The sequence below is a fragment of the Pseudorasbora parva genome, chromosome 23 (genome assembly GCF_024679245.1).
Source record: "Pseudorasbora parva isolate DD20220531a chromosome 23, ASM2467924v1, whole genome shotgun sequence".
Classification (NCBI taxonomy): Eukaryota; Metazoa; Chordata; class Actinopteri; order Cypriniformes; family Gobionidae; genus Pseudorasbora; species Pseudorasbora parva.
The window spans coordinates 11,407,043-11,427,366 of record NC_090194.1 but is presented as its reverse complement, the minus strand read 5'-3'; the positions used below and the strand labels follow the sequence as shown (position 1 = coordinate 11,427,366).

The following is a 20,324-nucleotide window of genomic DNA, read 5'->3' as shown; positions in this document are numbered from 1 at the left end:
CCCGGTTATAAAGACACTCTATAGACTTAACAGATGACTGATGAGCTTGGGACCATGTGGTTAAGCCATATGATATATGTGAGAAAATCATAGAAGAATTTAAGAAAATAAATGCACAGTCAAGAGTCAAAACAGTTTCTTATCATCTTAAAACAGCTCAGATTGACCTTTATGATTTTACTGATTTTCTTAATATGACTTTAAATGTTATCGTAAACTTTTAATGTTATCCTATAACCTTCCCCTAACATTATCCTCTAACGTTCCCCTGACATTGTATAACATGTATAACATTTTCCCTGTTATATTCGGACATTTCCCTTGCTATCCTCTGATATTCCCCTAACGTTATATTCTAACGTTTACCCTGTTATCCTCTAATGTTCCCCTAACATTATCCTCTAACATTACCCTTACGTTGTATTCAAAAATTCCCCTTATGTTAATCCACTAAAGGTGGCACCTTTAAAGGTGCACTATGCAACTTTTCATCCACTGGAGGGTGCCTATTCTAAACGGCTCGCGAGTACCGGGAATTTTATTATGACGCGACGGGACACAGTCGCCAGGCGTGCGCACTTCCGCTTTTTCCGGTCATGTAAAAACAGCTATTTTTATCATATCAGATACATTTAAGGGGCCAAGGGCTTTGGCCATCCGTCCACTCTCTTCCTTGAACTGTAGTGGGCTGTACTTTCCACACGATTGACATCAGGTTCATTTACGCCAGGTTGGCTGGTGGTTATTTTCCCCACATACCGCCTCCCATGGCCGAGACTGGTATTACGATACCTGTCGGGCCGGGGCTAGTAATGCTACTGCTAATTAAGGTTGATATCTCTGCAGCACTATAACTTGACATTTTTTTAATGACATTATCGCCCTTATTTCTTCTCATTCTTTTGATGCGTGTAGGTCATTTTTGGGATATTTTTACCTCAATTTTTACAGATGGCACCTTTAACGGTCCCCTAATGTTATCCAGTAACGTTCCCTTAACATTATATTCCAACACACCCCTAAAGTTCTCCTCTAACATTCCCCTAACGTTATCTTCTAACGTTCCCCTAACATTGTATTTTAGCATTCCTCTGACGTCATATTCTAACGTTTCCCTTGTTAATCCAATAACGTTATCCTCTAACGTTCCCCTAACATTGTATTTTAGCATTCCTCTGACGTCATATTCTAACGTTTCCCTTGTTAATACACTAACGTTCCCCTAACGTTATCCTCTAACATTCCCCTAACATTGTATTTTAACATTATATACAAACGTTCACTTATGTTAATCCCCTAAGAGTCCCTTACATTACATTCCAATGTTCCCCTAACGTTAACCTCTAACATTCCTCTAACATTATCCTCTAATGTTCCCCTAACATTGTATTTTAACAGTCCTCTTAACATTATATACAAACGTTCACTTATGTTAATCCCCTAAGAGTCCCTTAACATTGCATTCCAACGTTCCCCTAACGTTATCCTCTAACATTATCCTCTAACGTTCCCCTGACATTGTATTTTAACATTCCTCTGACGGTGTAGTCTAACGTTTCCCTTGTTAATCCACTAACGTTCCCCTAATGTTAATCCACTAACGTTCCCCTAACGTTATCCTCTAACGTTCTTCTGACGTTGTAATTTAACATTCCCATTATGTTATCCACAAACGTTCCCCTAATGTTATTCTCTATTGCACCTCTAACGTTCCCCTAACGTTAAATTTTAACAATCCCCTAACCTTATATATCATGTAATATCATGTCATTATATCATGTAAGTCTGTCACAGACTTATAACCATCTTTCGACTTTGTTAAGAAAGTCCCTTATGAACAAAAATGTTTGCATATTTTATGCAATTTTACTTTATAAAATATGCCAAATATATCCATTCAAAGTGAGCAAATCCTCAACTATAGTTTGTACCAGTCACAACACCTCTAGACCTTCAGCAGTCCAAACCACCGACATTCACAAGCCATGTGTGACATGAAGTGACAGCTTGACATGTGAAAGTTGTAACAAAATGGATTGGGTCGTTCTTCTAAGAGATCCACTTCATCGCTACACCCCAATAGTAGCTTGAAATGTGAGAGATGCGGGACTGGGCAGAAGTAATGCGCTTAGGCGAGCAGGTCATCCATGTCAATCAATATGTTGTGGACATAAAACCGTTTTCCTGGGGTAGCTACATCTGGGTTTCTCAATGGAGTAATGAAACTGCCAGCTTCAATTTTTTAGAAGGAAAGTGGCTTGGAATTGGTGCTAGTCTTTTTTTCCCCCCTGCAATCTAACAAATTCAGATAGCATAACTAGCAACACATTCTCTATCAGTACGGATGCGTGTACATTCAGTGGCCATATGCAGGCGTATTTCTTCACTTACGTTGTCTGTCCGAAGTTTCTTTGCAGGGCAGCCCCCATCCACTGGGTGTAACATGTAATACAGGCGAACTTTGTTTGCATGCTTTCGACTCTGCAAGAAAATGAGATAAAGAGTGTTTCACAAGCAGCCAGTTTCATTCCAGTGCTGACAAAAACAGCTCGCCATTTATTATAAAGCTAAGCGATGTCAGACCCGACCCAAACTATTCTCATCAGAGTTACAGGAACAAGATTATGGACCACTGCTTTCATTTCTCAGAGCTTGATATGCCCCACTGTAGCCTCTGAATGATCGCTCTGGTGGGTGGATAAAGGTCCGTATTGATTGTTGTGTAGCAGACGAATGCCCAGCCATATGAGCAGTGAAAAGGCACCAGAGGAGTAATTCTCATGAGGGTTCTTCAATCCATTATCAGGCAGGGAGATATCTGCCCCAAAATAGTAAATCTCCATTAAAAAGCCACCCTAAACTAAAAACAATTTTTAGCAGTTATGATGCCTGCAAGACAAAGGATTTGGGAAATCTAAAAGGCAAAAAGATGGATCATCAGACATTTAAAGGAATAGTTTACACAATAATGAAACATTATGGAGCTAGAAATTTGACAAAATGATCTGAGTTTGAATTGTATAAATCTAAATTATTGACAAGTGTAATCTAACAAACTTTAATATTGTTGCATTTTAAATAGATATTTCGAATTTTTAAATGTTGAATATAAAACATTTGAAATTGAACACATCTGAAATGTTTTTATGTCGAAATTGTATAGACATGTATTTTCAAACAGCAGATATTTTGTTCTGAAATAAGACTGGAAATATTCCGTTTTTGAAAATACAGATTCAAGATTTCAGATGAAGAAGAAATTCAGAACATCAAATTTAATATTCTAAAATTCAAAATGCAGAAATTCAGATCTTACAGAAAGAAGGCCAGAGGTCATCATCAGGGAAGAGGAAAGGATGTCAGAAAAGTCCAACGGTGCACCGTCTGATCATTTCATTTCCTATTTGTAATGGAATAGAAAAGATCAAACGGCCCTTTTATACTTTTTTGTTTAGTTTAGACTAATGCACGGAAAATGAGATATCGGCTAGATTTCTCATTTTTCGTGCGTGGTTTACAAAAAGCTGATTAGTGAAGGAAATACAAAATTGCACCCTAAACCCTTATTCACTAGTCTTTACTTTAGTCCACTAACACCGGCCAAGTGCCCGGCCAAGTCGGACAGCCATTGAGTGTACATCGGCTGTATAGCTATTGCGGTGTGGGGTTGAATGAGTGCACTCGAACATGTCCATGGTTTTGGACAATAACTGTCCCCTTAAATAATGCCCTATTTGAGGATATAGGGGGAGATTTAGGATTCAGCCATGTCTGTTCAACAAAATAATAGTCTTATAGCAGTAGTAGGCTACCGCTTCTTAAACTGTACAGGGCAGGTCCTAGATCAGCAAACTTTTCTGTGCAACTTAAATCATTTCACAGAAACAAATATGTATCCGATATATGAAATATTAATCAGCACCCGGCCTGTTTTATTTAATTGTGCGGTAAATTAGAAATATAGCCGATATCTCATTTGCATTAATCAAAACTAAACAAAAAAGTATAAAAGGACCGTTTGATCTTTTCTCTTTATTCCATTATGGAAATGAAATGATCAGACGGTGCTCCGTTGGACTTTTCTGACATCCTTTCCTCTTCCCTGATGATGACCTCTGGCCTTCTTTCTGTAAGATCTGAATTTCTGCATTTTGAATTTTAGAATATTAAATTTGATGTTCTGAATTTCTTCTTCATCTGAAATCTTGAATCTGTATTTTCAAAAACTGAACATTTCCAGTCAATTAATTCAGAACAAAATATCTGCTGTTTGAAAATACATGTCTACAATTTCGACAAAAACATTTCAGATGTGTTCAATTTTTAAATGTTCTATATTCAACATTTAAAAATTCAAATTCTTAACTATGTAAAATGCAACATAATATTCAATTTTTTTAGATTACACTCGTCAATAATTCAGAGTTATACAATTCAGATAATTTTGTCATATTTCTAGCGCCATAAAACATCGGGTCGTCCCACACCTGTATTGCTTTCTTTTATTTGGAGCTCATGAGAGATTTGGCAGAATGCCCTGGTGGGTCTTTTAATGAATGTAAATGATAAAAAAATAACATACATGTATCATAAAAGTAGTCCAATTGATTCATCTTCTGAAGCTATATGAAAGCTTTGTAAGAGCAACAGGATGAAGTCAATGAAAATATTCCACTTCATAAAATAAAATAAACTGTTGTCCTGTATTTAAATAATCATAATCAAATTAAATAATCTTTTATATTGACAGAACTCAAAATAGATACACATTTGGTTATTTCTTACTGTTTATGGCTGTCAATTGAATAAATTATTGTAATTAATATTATAAATCAGAATGAAACAATTTATATCAATGAAAGTATTTATATAAAAATCAATAATTAAAAATAAAATAATATAAATAATAATAACAATTTAATAAAATAATAATACAAATATAAATAAAAATACAAAATTAAACCTAATGACTGGTTTTGTGGTCCAGGGTCACATATGTTTGTTTGATAAACCCAAGTATAAACATTTTTTTGGCTCATCTTCATTGTATGGAAAACAGCAGCATGAGCATCCTGCTAAATATTTTTTAGCTGTATACTTTGAATCCTCAAATATATGGTGTTTTGTATAAATGCCTTTAAGAGTAAATTTAGTAACATTTTCCATTTTATTGTCATTCTTGTCATTTTACGTGATTTTAACATGTTATTTAAAACGCTTCATGGGATAAGGAGTTAATTTCTTCAAGACGGCACATACTTGTATGCTGCTCATTTTCCTCTTTTGGATAGTATGGACATGCCAGCTTGAATATTCTGCTAACTCCATTTGTGTTTGTGTTTCTTCTGTATACAGAAGAAAGAAACTCATACAGGTATAGAATGGCATGAGTGGGAGTAAATAATGACCTTTTAGGTTTGCACTGAGTAACTGTTTAAATCATTTAATGCTATTACTAAAGAATGTATTTAGTTGAGCAGACCTGTATTCCACTGTGTTCTGTTTCACTGGAGTACATTTTCACCTCTGTGAGGGGCTTTAAAGTAGAGCGGCGAGGTGCTAATTGACCCGGGATACTTCTGATCCCATCAGTCACTGAGTCGTTCCCTCACCTGTTCCTTCTCCTCTCGCTTATCTGATGCGATATCAGGCCCATGCTTCAGGTATCTGACACAAAATAGGTCAAATGAATCACTTGCACTGCAGCTGCATTTATCCAGGATGCATGAAGATGCCACATCCCCGTTTGACAAATGTTTGGCATTGATCATAACTGTCTGTTCGCTTATAATAAGCGTAGCTGCTAAGGCTATAGCGTTGACTTTGTTCGTTCTTGTGAGCTAGGCTCTCCTCAGCGGGGTGGTGGCGCTCCGATCGGATTGGTCTCATTAAATGCATGACCACACAACCTCATCACTCTGTATCCAGCAAACTTTTACCGTCCTCATTATAGGACCAACCAGCTGAGAATAACAAGCCTACAACTCAGGGCTTTGTTTCCTGAATTCTGTGCGGAAAACAAGGAAAACCAAAAGTGCTGTTGAGCAGATGTGTCACTCTGTTGTAATGGGGAACATGCAGTGCGTTTAGAGCGGCTAGAGGAGGGTTTTGTAAGTGCAGATCTCTTGAATTTCTATACATTTTATCAATAACATACAAACCCTTCATTACAGACCTAACATGAATTCTGAGATTGTTACAGCTTTTGTAGAATTTGTTTAGCTGAAAAACTACACTACAATATATTCACCAAGAAAGATGCACCAATCAGAATAGTAGCTGTTGCTAAGGAATCACAGGGGGGGAAATCCTGCAGTGTGCACTCCAAAAAACAGTGCTAATGACTATTGTAAAACGCTTTTTGTTGTACGTTTAAGTTAAAAAAAAAAAAAAAAATGATGTAAAAAAACTGTTGATGTTACATACTTTACAAACAATTTGGTGAATGTAAATTTATAGTTATCTATTTGTTTTGCCATTAAATTATGTAAAGTTAATTTATATCAACTTATTTGAACTGTTAAAATCTTAACTTATTTTGATATATCAACCTATTTAAGCTATTATTTACTTGTATTTTTTAAACCAATCCTCTATAATTTATACTGTTTCATAGTTTTCCTTATATAAAAACTTATTTTTGTAATTTTAACAATATTTTTATATATCAGCAAAGATTTACATTTTGCAGATTTTTACAGTTTTCTGTAAAATTACATGTATTGTCTAAATATAATATAAAATACATTTAAAATAAAAATATAAAATAATATAATTGTTACTATATATGGTAAGGTAACACACACTTAATCCATTAATAGATTTTTACTGTACAATTTTTTACACTTTCTTACCCCTTAAACTTTTTATAATGTGTAGCCGTATATTCAAACACTTTGCAAAAACTTATATTGTTAATATATTTTTATTTTTATTGTTTTTTTAATGAATGTCTTTTAGCAAAAGTGTTCATATTTCTAATTGGATGAGGTCAGTTGCAATGAGTAGTTCATTTTCTCAAAGTACTTACATTGTTTGTACGTTTTTTGTCTTTCTTTTCAATACTTCTTTGAATGATGTGATGATTGAACAGCCATACAGCAGTGGAAATCAAAATAATAATTATTATTATGAGGAAGCATAGGAAATAAAATGACAGATTTACACAAAACAAACAAATATGACATAATAAAATGTAGCAAAATATATGAAGTATACAGTATACTATATATATATATATATATATATATAAGAACTCAAACTGTCAGAACAAATTTATCTTGATAATGTCAGATAACTTTGATAGAAAGGTATGTAATGGATTAAAATAAACCAGTCAGTTGTCAGCTGTTAAATTTAAGTACACATTTAGATAATACCAATTTAGGTCAACCAATTACCAAGCAATGCTTTGTTTTGTTCAGTCTGTAGTGTAAAAGATTGCATTAGCAATAAAAGAAAAAACGCTCAAGCAAAACATGCTCAGGTCAAACTGCCTGAAATAATTATGGCCCCAAATTTTTATACATTTTACTGGTAATCCAATCTTTGAAGAATGTTTGGGTATAATTTTTTACATTTTACTTTGTTTTGCTATCCTCACTTACCGGTACTTAAATTAACAATAGTCTGCTGTACCCATTGGTAAAAAAAGGATTATACCTGGTATCTGAATAATTTTTGGTTTGACTGGAAGTGGTAAAGTCCAGATCAACTTGCTGCAACCCTTAACATTTAAACCAGTGGTAGCGCTGTAAAAATATATGGAAGATTAAAGACTCCAAACAGGAAACAACGAAAGGTAAAGAACAAAATAAATACAAAAATCAGACCGCCACAATACCAGAGAGGGAATCCATGAAGTAGATCAAATCAAACCAAAAGAACTTTAAGCTTCTCCAAGTTCACGCCTAAAATCTTATGGTTCCCTCTTTTGCCCCATGAATGCATGCTATTGACAATTCACGAAAAACAACATCTATAAAAGTTAGCGCCCATTTATGCTTATTTATAATATGTAGAGGTTTCCATCTCTTGCAACTATCTTCACGGCAGCTGTTGAATGTCAGATAGATCATTTAAAATCAATACAGACAAAGGAACAGAAGAGTTTAATGTAGTGCTCTTTTGTTTTTTACTATATTCCAAAAATGTAGCAGCCCCAGGGCATTCCCAGATCATGTGATAAAAAGGAACAATTTCACATGCATGACAGTTAGGGCCAGATTTGAGCTTCATACTACAGACTTTATGTGGAGTCCTAAGTCCTAAGAATACAATTTTAATTGTTGTTAAGTTTGTAGCTGAATACCATAGGCCAGATATCATCCCAATGTGATGATTATCTAAAAGGTATAATTTATCAAAAAATGAAAATCCAGTCATAAGTTTAACTTACCCTCATGTAGTTCCGAACCCGCAACACACGCATCTTTGGAACACAAATGAAGATATTGTTAATGATATCCGAGAGATTTCTGTCCCTCCATTGACAGTCTACGCAACTACCACTTTGACACTTCAAAAAGTTCATGAAGAGAACGTAAAATGAATTGAGAGGTTCAGTCCAAATTTTCTGAAGAGACTTTATATGATGAACATATTTAATTTAGGCTTTTATTCCCATATAAGCATTCATCAATGGTCACATCAGTTGTGATAAGTGGAAGCTCAAGCAGGTTCACTTGACATGTGAGAGCCAATGGGAAAGGTTCATTCTCATGTGTTACGTAGCATGTTTGAGCTTCCACAAGAACCAATGAGGTTCATTCTCGTGTCAAGCACGTTTGGTTGAGCTGCTGTTAATGTTTGCTGATCGATTTTTATATGTATAAAAGCCTAAATTCGATCTGTTCATCATATAAAGCGACCATGTCTCTTTTGGACTAAACTGAATTTAAAATTTGGACTAAACTGCTCGATTCATATGGATTCGTTTTACTATCTCTTTATAAACTTTCTGAATTGTCAAAGTGGTAGTTGCGTTGACTGTCCATGGAGGTACAGAAAGCTCTGATTTAATTAAAAATATCTCAATTTCTGTTCTGAAAATGAACGAAAGTCTTACGGATTTAGAATGACATGAAGGTAAGTAAATGATGACAGAATTTTCATTTTTAGTTGAACTATCCCTTTAAAGGTGGTTAAACCAACCAGCTTTAAAGGTCTCGTTCTTTGCGTGTTTTCGAAGCTTTGTTTATGTTTACAGTGTGCATTATAACATGAGTTCATGTTTCGCGTGTAAAAAAAACAGTATTTTTCACACAATTTACTTATCTGTACAGCGCTGTTTCCTCTGTCCTAAAAACAGCCTGATGATTTTCTTGTGCTATGAAGTCCCTCCTTCAGAAACACGTAACGAGTTCTGATTGGGCCAGCGCTTCCAGTGTTGTGATTGGACAGCAGCTTAGCGCATGTTGCCCGGAAAGGTCCCGCCTCTTACCATAACGGGGAGATGCAAGCGCTGAATGTGCGCTCTTCTCCACGTGGGAGAGCAACAAGACCACGCCCCTTTTTTGCGTGTTCTTGTGGGCGGAGGGTTAGTCAACAAACGGTTCTAGTGACGTCATTACATCCCTGCACTTCCTGCTGTAGTCCAAACCGGCCGTTCGCTGTAGGCTTTGAAAGGGAACTTCTGTTAAATAAATTATCTCGCTTGGCATTGAACTTTGAGCTTTATAATTTTACAGGTATTATTTATGCTCTAACAGCAACATTACACACTAACTAAAGTTTGAAAGATGGAATCACGAAGAACGGGACCTTTAAGATAATCATCACATTGCTGGGATGACTTCTGGGACATGGTATTTGTCTAAAAAATACTGCTTCAAACTCTTTAAATAAAAGCCTAGAGAAAATAAATACTTCCAGAACCAAAGCTGATTAAACGATGAGTGGTCACTGCTTTCACCTCCTGTCAATCATGCTGGTGATAATAATCCCAAACTCTTTGTTTGGAGAAAAAATGTAATCTTCCTCTACCTGTACAACTGTGGCCCACTGTGCTAGAGATCTCTAAATACAATCTTTCATTCAGTCAAGAACATAGCCAATCCATGTAGCCTATCAAAAGCTATCCAGCATTACCATGCCAAGCAACAAGAGGGTCAGATAAAATCTGAACTTCTCATGTTGAAGCCTTATCATTTAATCATGAGAGACATGATATTGCAGACGTGAACAGACTCTAGATTGGGTTAACAAGCTAACAGCTGGTTCTCAGCCAGCCCAAGTGTCGGCCACATGGCTTCATTCCCTCAGGAGCAGGCGAGCGACAGGCAAATTTAAGAGGTAATAATTAAGAGATCTCCATTCATGGCTGAGTAATGACATATGATGCAAGGAGCTGTCATCTGAATTAACCACTCTGTGTCTGAGTTTCCCAACAGGTCAATGCATTAGACAAAATCCAAGCAGACAAAAACGCAGGGCTATTCAAACAGATTAGTCTAAATTTTGGGCAAACGAATAAATCATATCGAATATCATGATTAGGGAGCAGCAGCTGGTCCGGGGTCCTGGATGATTGGTGTGCAATATAAAGACCTGCACATTTCATTTCTCAGGTTGTTTGGTGAAATGGAATGGGGTGAAAGGAGCGAATGAGGAACAGCTGAGTGTTAACCACTGACCTTTTGAACCACTGAGATTTTGGCCCGACAAATCACAAATGCAGATATCCAATTCTATGTAATTATCTTGGAAACAGCTCTGAAATTGCCAGCAATAATGTGACTCCTACAGTGAGCTGCTGGGGAAAAAACTGGAGAGTTTAAAGATAGTGATCCATACGCATCCTGATAATGGCTTATCCCACTGCGGTTTATGCATCTGCAAACCGTTAACTGATGCAAATGAACAAAAGCAGGTACTTATTTTTAAATGTACTAAAATGCTTATGCAAAGAGGGAAATTTGTGTACTCATGTGACTTGCATCTGTACTGGTTCAAGTGGATTTATAGATCAAATACATATTTAAATGTCCTTTAGGCATAGCCAAGAATATATATAATTATGTAATTTATTTCTCAGTACACTACCATTCAGAAGTTTGTAGTAAAATTAAGTAAAATTAAGTAAAATTTGAGTATTTTTTCCTATTAAAATAAATACTTTTATTCAGCAAGGACGCAATAAATGTCTCAAAAGTCACAGTAAAGACATTTATGCTACAAAATATTTCCAATAAATGCTTTTCTTTTGAACTTCCTATTCATCAAAGTATACTAAAAAAAATCATGGTTTCCACAAAAATATTAAGCCTGGGACATACCAAGCCGACTTTTTTTTTTTTTTGGCCATTTTTTTAAGCATTATTGCAGACCATGTACACCCTTTCATGTAGATAGTCAGCAGGATATCTTTCAGCAGGATAATATGCCCTGCCACAAAGCAAAAATGGTTCAAGAATGGTTTGAGGAGCACAACAATGAGCTTGTGGTGTTGACTTGTCTTCCAAATTTCTCAACCCAATCAAGCATCTGTGGGATGTGCTGAACAAACAAGTCTGATCCATGGAGGCCCCACCTCATTACTTACAGGACTTAAAGGATCTGCTGCTAATATCTTTGTGCCAGATACCACAGCACACCTTCAGGGGCCTAGTAGAGTACATGCCTCGATGGGTCAGGGCTGTTTTGGCTGCAAATTGTGTTGGTTTTGGGACCAACACAATATTAGGAAGATATTCATAATGTTATGCCTGAAGGGTGTATATGACAGTTTCAACCGATTTTTAGCATTATAATCCTTTAAACCCACCCACTGGATGATTCAGCTAGACCATGAAATCACACACTTGTTGATTGTAGCAATGATTTTACAGTGACATGAGATCTCTCAGAGACTTGTGAGATCAAACGTGACTTAAGAAGAAACAAACGGAGGACAATTGACTTTGTCAGCTACCATGGAGCAGGTTGTTTTACAGTAAAAAAAATATATATATTGCTCTCATTGGCTATTGCGGGTATCATGGGTATCGCTAGTATCACGTCAGAGGCAGCACGATCAAGAGTCAGAGCCTCCACAATCCCAAAACGTTAATATGAAACGTGTTTGATATTTACATTTTTGGGATTGTGGAGGCTCTGGCTGGCCTTAAAGCTACACTGTGTGATATTTTCCCCCATGTAGTGGTGAAAAGGTATATGACCATCCAGTGAATAATAGTTTCTATTCCTCTCAATTCTGATTTCGTTTTAACTCCTACGGTGGCTGATTTAATCCAAGATTCACATGGCAATCCCCCTCTTCACATTCGACACAGTGCCATCGAGTGTTAAAACGAGAAAAAGGCGAATCTTGAATTCATGGGTATGTCCCTCTTTGGCTAATGTACTTTAAAGATGGAGGGGCAGCATGGCGACCAGCATTCGAACCCCTCACCCGTATGTATTTTCAATGGCATATTATAAACTTACGAGAATACTTTATTACTTGAAAGAGGTAAATATACATTAATGAGCACATATATTTATGAAAGAACTAAGTGTGTTTAGCTGAGTATAAACTAAAAAAGTTACACAGTGTAGCTTTAACATCTTTAAATGTGTGGCCAGCCTTAGTTTCGCTTTAACTTTTTTAATGACAAATATGGACAAATATATCTGTATAAACAGACAGTTATCTCCTTTAAATGCTGGCGCAGGGCGCACAAATTCCTTAGGAAATATAAAAAGACACAAGTGAGACCATTTTTGATATACAGTAGCAGTATAGAGATATGAATCATGGGGATAATATCACTAAATTGAGAACTGTGGAACCTCATACTGAAATCTCTACCTTTTGACTTTAGTATCTTATTAAATATGAGCAGTTTAAGACATTGAGATTGATTATAAAACATGCTGTATGTGAAATTACCACGGCCTACTTCTCAAGAAAAAAATCAAGTGGAAAATCTTCATTTAATCTCAATGTAATCTGGGAGAAATAACTGAGATATAGATGCACTTATGATCTAATTTATTTTCTTTCATATGGGCAGGATTGTCAGGCTTCACTCCAGGCTGTATATCAATCTACTGGCATATCTAGCTTGATATTATCAGATATAAATTTATTTACATACCGTGATTGATGGCGGGTGAAATTCATGCCCCCTTTTTAATTGCATATGAATATTAGAAGCAAAAATCTAATTAACCTACTTATCTGCCCTCATTTAAGAAAGTGCGCAGCAGACCGTAGAAAATTATTGACAGCGGATAAAATTAACGGGTATCAGTAAATGTTTATGCTTTGTTTGAATATGTGTGTGTGTGTGTTACTCACCTCATAGTGGGCGACTCTCTGTGACTCAGAGATAAGCTGAGCGCTGCACACTTTGCAGTAGCTGTCAGTGAATAACCCCGGATCCACTTCCGTTGACTTCATCTGAAGAGTAATATCAGTGTATTTTTATTGGGTTCACACATTCATTAGGAATTCTTTAAACTAGACGAAGTCACGTGAGACCATCTCAGCTTTCCTAAACTCATTATCACAAACTTTGTATTTAACAGGGAGAAAAAAAAAAAAAACTTAATTGGTGAATCAAACAATATTCAGTGTATTTGTACAGTCATAACCTTGCCAACATCAATCATGCACGATTTCATCACTGTGACATTTTGGGTTTATCATACAGTGACATTCTTTGCGCAAACTGATGAATTCTATGACATTTGGATTTTGGGAAAAAAGAGAGGAAGGCTGGAGAGGAGGGGGTATAATGAGACAGACAAGAGGAGAGATAAATCTGGCACCAATCCATGTCAGAAGAGGCAACAACTTGCCCGGAGGAGGAAAAAAGTGGCATACTGCAGAGGACATCTTTTTAGTGATGATCTGGGACCATCTGATGCCAATTTTATACTGACCTTTAATAATCTAGACACTGCAAAATTATTGTAGGTCATAATAAGGAGAGATTTCTAATGACAGAAGGAAGTGAGGTCATCCATTTGCGTTTGGAAAGCTTCTGGCACCTGACAGGTATCTTAAAGCTACACTGTGTAACTTTTTTTGTTTATTCTTAGCTAAACACACTTAGTTCTTTCAAAAATATATGTGCTCATTAATGTATATTTACTTCTTTCAAGTAATAAAGTATTCTCATAAGTTTATAATATGCCATTGAAAGATACGGGTGAGGGGTTCGAATGCCGGTCACCATGTTGCCCCTCCATCTTGAAAGTACATTAGCCAAAGAGGGACATACCCGTAAATTCAAGCTTCGCTTTTTACGTTTTAACAGTCGATGGCAGTCATGAACGAGGTCGAACTGGAAGCCATGTTAATTTTTGACTAAATCGGCCACCGTAGAAGTTAAAACGAAATCGGAATTGAGAGGAACAGAAACTAATATTCACTGGATGGTCATAAATCTTTACACCGCTAGATGGGGGAAAATATCACACAGTGTAGCTTTAAAGTGATAATTCATTAAAAAATTAAAATTCTGTCATTTACTCACCCTCGTGTCATTACAAGTTCAAACTATATGACTAACTTTCTTCTGTGAAACACAAAAGTAGATAAGTGATGCTACTGGTTTTGTTAAAGGGATAGTTCACCCAAAAATGTTTCTTTAGTAGAAATGTAAAGAAGTTTTTAGCTAAAATTGTAGTCCTTGGTGATTCATATAATGTAAGTCAATGCCTACCGTCACTTTGAGGGTCAAAAAATAATAATTGGGAACTAGGGGTGCTGAGGGTGCACTACATTGGAATTTAAGATGACGTGGCTTAAAATTATAATTTTTTAATTTTCCAGCTTTATCCATAAAACTAATCTAAATAATATTTTGTGACTTTGAGAATTGTACTGGTGCGTCAATTGTATGCTGCGTCCTTCTATAGCTGAAATATAGGCTATATCACAAGCCGATCTCGCATTGATTGGAGTGAGTGACGTGGCTGCGTTATGGAAGCCCGTTTCTGCCCATAGAAAGTAACTATTTTTACAAAAACAGCTTCTACGGGGCGATAGTGTAAGATACAAGGTAATGGAGCCTTTTATGCATTGTCGTGTTTCTTTATAAATAAACAATGGACAAATGGAGTCTTTAAACGCCTCAGATGTAAAGTTATTCACTGTCAAAGTGACTCAAAAATGAATGGGAGTCAATGGGATGCTAACAGCTGGTGATGGTTTGGTTAGCAATGGCCGCCCCTGTGGGTGGAACGCTTTCCCAGTGCTAGATTACCCCCTTGTTTCTGCCACTAAATAAAAAGAGTAATGCAACTTTTTATCTCAGAATTCTGACTTTTTTTCTCACAATTGCGAGTTATAAAGTCTATTAATATCTGAGAATTGTGACTTTACAACTTGCAATTGTGTGAAAAAAGTCAGATTTCTGAGATAAAAAGTCACAATTACTCTTTTTATTTGTTTATTTAATGGCGAAAATGTGCTTCCATACTATTTTGGTTGAGGACCAGAATGTCTCCAAAGACTATATATATAGGAATCACACTCCGATTACTTATGGATGCAGAGTTGTTGTCACATTTCCTCTGTGATTTCAAATATGACATTTAATCATAAGCCTGGCGAACAATTCTGGAGAATTTGACCAGTTTACCCATTCAAAGAGATAGAGCTGCACTTGCATGCCCGAGAGGCGTTTCAAAGATGACTGCCGAGTGAAATGACTTATCTTAAAGAGATTTTGATGTCTCAGAACTCATTGGATGCTGCATGTTCAAGCAGACATTGGTGAAAAACGGGAACCAGATGCCAAAAAACCTTTTTACCAGTGTATAATAAAACATTTTGACAAAGTATGAGCATAGGCAACAAGGCCTACAAAACAGGCCACCTAAAAAATAAAAAATAAAAAACTTATTCTGCAGTTTACCTGTTTTTTGCATGCTTTGATGACTCTTTACTCATGCACAACCATTTTGAGATTGTCATGGGAGATATTATGCTGCTCTAGATTCGACTTCGGAGGGCCAGATCTGAGTAAAACAACTGCTTAGGGCTCATTTGTGATTCAAGGGCATTGCCAACTGAAATTTGAATAATGATAAAAAAGAGTTTTATATAAAAATAAAATGGTGGTTGTTTTCAACCCCTTTCTTCTCACCCTAGGGGTAGCTTCAAAACAACTAAATATTCCAAAACTATTCCAGACAAGTTGTTTGCAGACAGAACGAAAGTCTGTGACCTTCTGATGCCCCCCAAAACTAAATAACACCCTGCAGCATCCTTCAGTCCAAGACATTACACTCAATAATCCAAAATCATTACTTCCAACAAAAGAAGCCATTTATCCTGTCTCAAACACAAACAAATGCATTCTCACTTATGCATTGACTTGATTTGTATAATAATCAGCTTCCTCAAAAGTGGCGCCCTTTAAATGATAATCAATGGGTCAAATAGGTTCAAAATAGCAACGGGCCCTGCCAATTTCTCAAAAATGCCATATTTAATTTAGAAGTGTAGGATTACAACAGCTCAAAGAATCAATTGGGAATTAGACCATGATTGATCAGACAGTGTATGAGACTTTGACTGTGAATAACTGGCTAAATACATAAGTGTCCATCAGGTGTCACTCCAAAGATGGTCTAAAAATCCAAATGAAAGATCTCTTACAAACACCCTGATCCTACATATAAAAAAAAGACCAGAGAGGAAAAAAAGTAGGCAAGCATTTTGATTCTTAGAAGGAATGATTTGGAAATGGTTTTCTGAAGAGATTGATCTTATCAGAGTCTCTCCTGTCAAAGTTAATCACGTCAATAAAAGCTCCTGCTAACAAAGGCCTGAGCAGATGCGCATAACGCTCTTCTTTCATGTGTGGAAAAGTGATTGCTTGCCTCGCGTAAACCCCAGAACCATATTGATTTCCCTTAAGTTAGAAGAAAAAAAATGCAATTTCCATTATTTCAATGAACATTAAAATGGAGAATGAAGTGAAGAGAAAAAATAAATAAATAAGAGGAGGCACAGGAGAGCAGGTGCTTTCTTTTTTTATTCCTACAAAACCCACCATTTCTGAGTTACCAGCATCATGATACTATTAGAGGACATTTACTGTATTTATATGCACAATAATATTCCGATATTAATGAAAACATATGGACATATTCTGATTATGAAAGTGCCATAAACATGATTGTAATAACCATGTTAAACCAATGTTTCAGTTTCTATTTAATAGGATAGCTGACATATTACTGTATTATTCAGAAATTTTGGTGATGTATAGCCAAATGTCTTACAACTTAAATATAAACTCCCTCTGCAATATGATAGTGCATACCCCAAAACTTTATTTTATGTAGCAATTTGTTACAACAATTTTACACTAATGATCCAATTAAGATCTCTTATCAGTTTCTTGACATTTTAAGTGTTTAGATATGCTCAGGGTACTCGGGATTTAGTAGCTCTAAAAAGTAGTAGCTAGTATATGGTAGGCTAGTACGATAATAATACTCACATTTAATAAATAAATAAAGTTCATGCATTATGATGAGTGAGAAATAATAGACATTCGCTTAAAAGTAAAAACAAAAGCTTACTTGTAATTCCAAACTGTATCCCCGGTGCAGGTGATCGGAACAGACGGTCAAATGAGGGCTGATACAGTCCATAGAGTGTGTAAGAGTGATGCTGCGCGTGCTGTGTGTGTGTGTCGGTGTCCTCAGTGAGCTCCATGTTCGTCGACTGCTCTCCGCCCCCCGCCGCGCTCATTGGCTGCTGCTTCCTCCACACACCAGCAAATTAAGAAATAATTGATTTAATGAAAATTACATGTAATTTATTTAATCCGTGAACTAATGTGGTTTAGGTCAGGGCAAAAATTCTCCAGATACGGTTTTACATGCCCATTTACAACCCTTGGATTTGTCCCTAGTATGAAATGGGCTGTTATTACTTGTAAGGGTCAGCTCTGCTCTGATTGGCTGTTTCACAGCAAGGCTCATTTCAGTAGCTCACAACACAAATGCAGTTGTTTTTTAGCAAACAATCGCAAGTAGTCAAGAGATCCATGCTTGGACTTTAATTTAAGTTAAAACAAATCTCAAATGGAGATTGCTGAAATTTGTAAAATAAATATACATATTTAAAACTTTATTAAACTTAATTATCTAGCTTCCATCAGATCCTTCCATATTTAACTTTCAGGAAAAGTGAAGTGCCTCTTGCAGTTAAACATTTTCCGATCTGACAGCCTTTATTCAGCGATTAGCATATGGCTTTCTATCCTCGGAGTATATTCGAATGATCGTGCTCCCCCCTCTCATATCCCCCTGAGACGAGAGATTTATGCATTTTATTTCTGGAAAAATTACTTGTAAAATGTTTGGCCAGACGCTAAAGACTACAGCCAGCAGAGGGAGCTATTTCCGCATGTTTTCAACCCGCACACAGGTGATGGGTCACAGCTCAGCAAAGTGAGTATTTTATCTTCTCAAGTTAATTCCTATGAAAGTTAATCTTCCAAAGGCATGAACTGAAAACGCGCCGGACTGAACACGCGCTGAGAACTACTGCCACTAGCGTGGACCCGTTTACCTCAGCTCTCATCACGAGAGCTCATTCAGCTCATCACGATCATGATCACGATGCGTGTAATCTGACTCGTGCTGCATTTGTGCTGACATTTCCTCAGCGGCTAAATCACAATATATTGAACAGACACTTTCAGTTTTTAATTGTAGTGTCTGTTCTCTAACTGAACTGATTTTATGAAGATAAACGCGGTGGTGGAAAGTAAAAGTGATTCAGTAGTTTGCTTTGGCAGTGGCCTCACAGGGCAGCGAAGCATTCTAGGAATTGTAGTCTTTCATCCCCATGAGACAAAAATACATTTTTGTATTAAATACGTCTTTTCTCAGTCTAAAAATCACCAAATTCAAAAATAATTTCACATTTCTACTACATTAATGACCCAGTTTAAATACAGATTAATCTTCCCAGCGCTGAAGTACCCCTTTAACCGACACAGCACTGCAGTTTGCAGTGCCGTGTGGAGCAGTTATATGATGGATAGATGCACTTTTATGGACTGCCCGGCCTTAAACATGGGCTGGTATATGCAAATTTCCGGGGCGTAAATATTAATGATCCCGACTGTTATATCACAGATGTTATGTTGGGATTCGCCCATTTTTCAGTGGTATTTTTCACGGAAAAGATCTACATATGAAGGAAGAAACAGAACTCTTATTATTCAACTGTGCCAAGGTAAATACAGTTTTCACCAGCCATTACTCCAGTCTTCAGTCCCATGAACCTTTGGAAATCATTAAAAAGTACTGTAGATCAAAGGTGCTGTAGATGCATATACCCTGTTTTTCAGCACACACACATAAGCTGAAAAACTTTCATATTTTTTTATGAAAGGAGACACCAGACTTTAGGAAACATGCTTTGTTATAAAATTTTTTTTTTTTTTTTTTTTTTTTTAAGTTTCCAACACTGAGAAAAATCAGCATTTTTGATTTCTTTTTCAGTCTATGGAGGAAATACGCACACACACACAAACACACACACACACACACGTTTGGTTCACTATCTTGGTGGGGACTCTCCATAGACGTAATGGTTTTTATACCGTACAAAATGTACCTTCTATCCCCCCACGCTGTCCCTAAACCTTTCCCATCACAGGAAACATTCTGAATTTTTACTTTCTCAAAAAAACTCATCCTGTATGATTTATATGCATTTAGAAAAGTGGGGACCGCTGGCTGGTCCCACAATGTATAGGTGATCTCAGGTTTTATATCCTTATAGGGACATTTGTCCCCACAATGTAATATAAACAAGGACACACACACACACACACACACACACACACACACACACACACACACACAACATATAATATGCTGATTTATTCTCAGTGTTGGAAACTGTTTTTTTTTTTTTTTTTTTTTATAACAAAAAATGTTTCCTAAAGTCTGGTGTCTCCTTTCATTAAAAAAATACTTCCTTACACTTGACACAGGCCTCATTTGTAAAGTCACAGAGTTCAACAGGTTCTGCATAAAAAGGAATGAGATAAAGCAGGTGATGCCCTCTATTGGGAATTTGGTGTAAATGCATGGATGGAGAGATGATGGACGCAGCTGTGGAGTATTTCATAAGTCAGTTGATTGCTTTACATATACCCCATGCTGCTGTCATACGTAATATGATGCTTTTGAGACATTGATTTGTTTATAAGTCTTTTTACAGGCATCACAGTGACTGACTGTCTCAGTATAAAGGTCAGACCCTGATTACGAAAATAAAAGACTGAGAATCGCTTGTGCGGTCGGTGACAGTCATAAATTTGAACGAACTGTTTTTTTTAATCATTCTCATG

General features: G+C 36.4%; 1 protein-coding gene across 2 annotated transcripts in view; it reads right to left on the bottom strand.

The window, feature by feature from the left end:
• Positions 1-17,791, bottom strand: part of LOC137062885 (zinc finger matrin-type protein 4-like) — a 47,893-nt gene extending 30,102 nt beyond the window's left edge. Inside the window, exons 1-3 of one of the 2 annotated variants that reach the window (XM_067433825.1) lie at positions 17,530-17,787; positions 13,283-13,384; positions 2,392-2,481 (exon numbers count right to left, since the gene is read on the bottom strand). In XM_067433825.1, the coding sequence (XP_067289926.1) occupies positions 2,392-2,481; positions 13,283-13,384; positions 17,530-17,601 (264 nt within the window). In that variant the 5' untranslated portion in view covers positions 17,602-17,787. Of the gene's footprint in view, positions 1-2,391; positions 2,482-13,282; positions 13,385-17,529 lie in introns of both variants that reach the window. The other variant, XM_067433826.1, reaches the window with a different exon arrangement.
• Between the last annotated feature and the right edge of the window lie 2,533 nt (positions 17,792-20,324).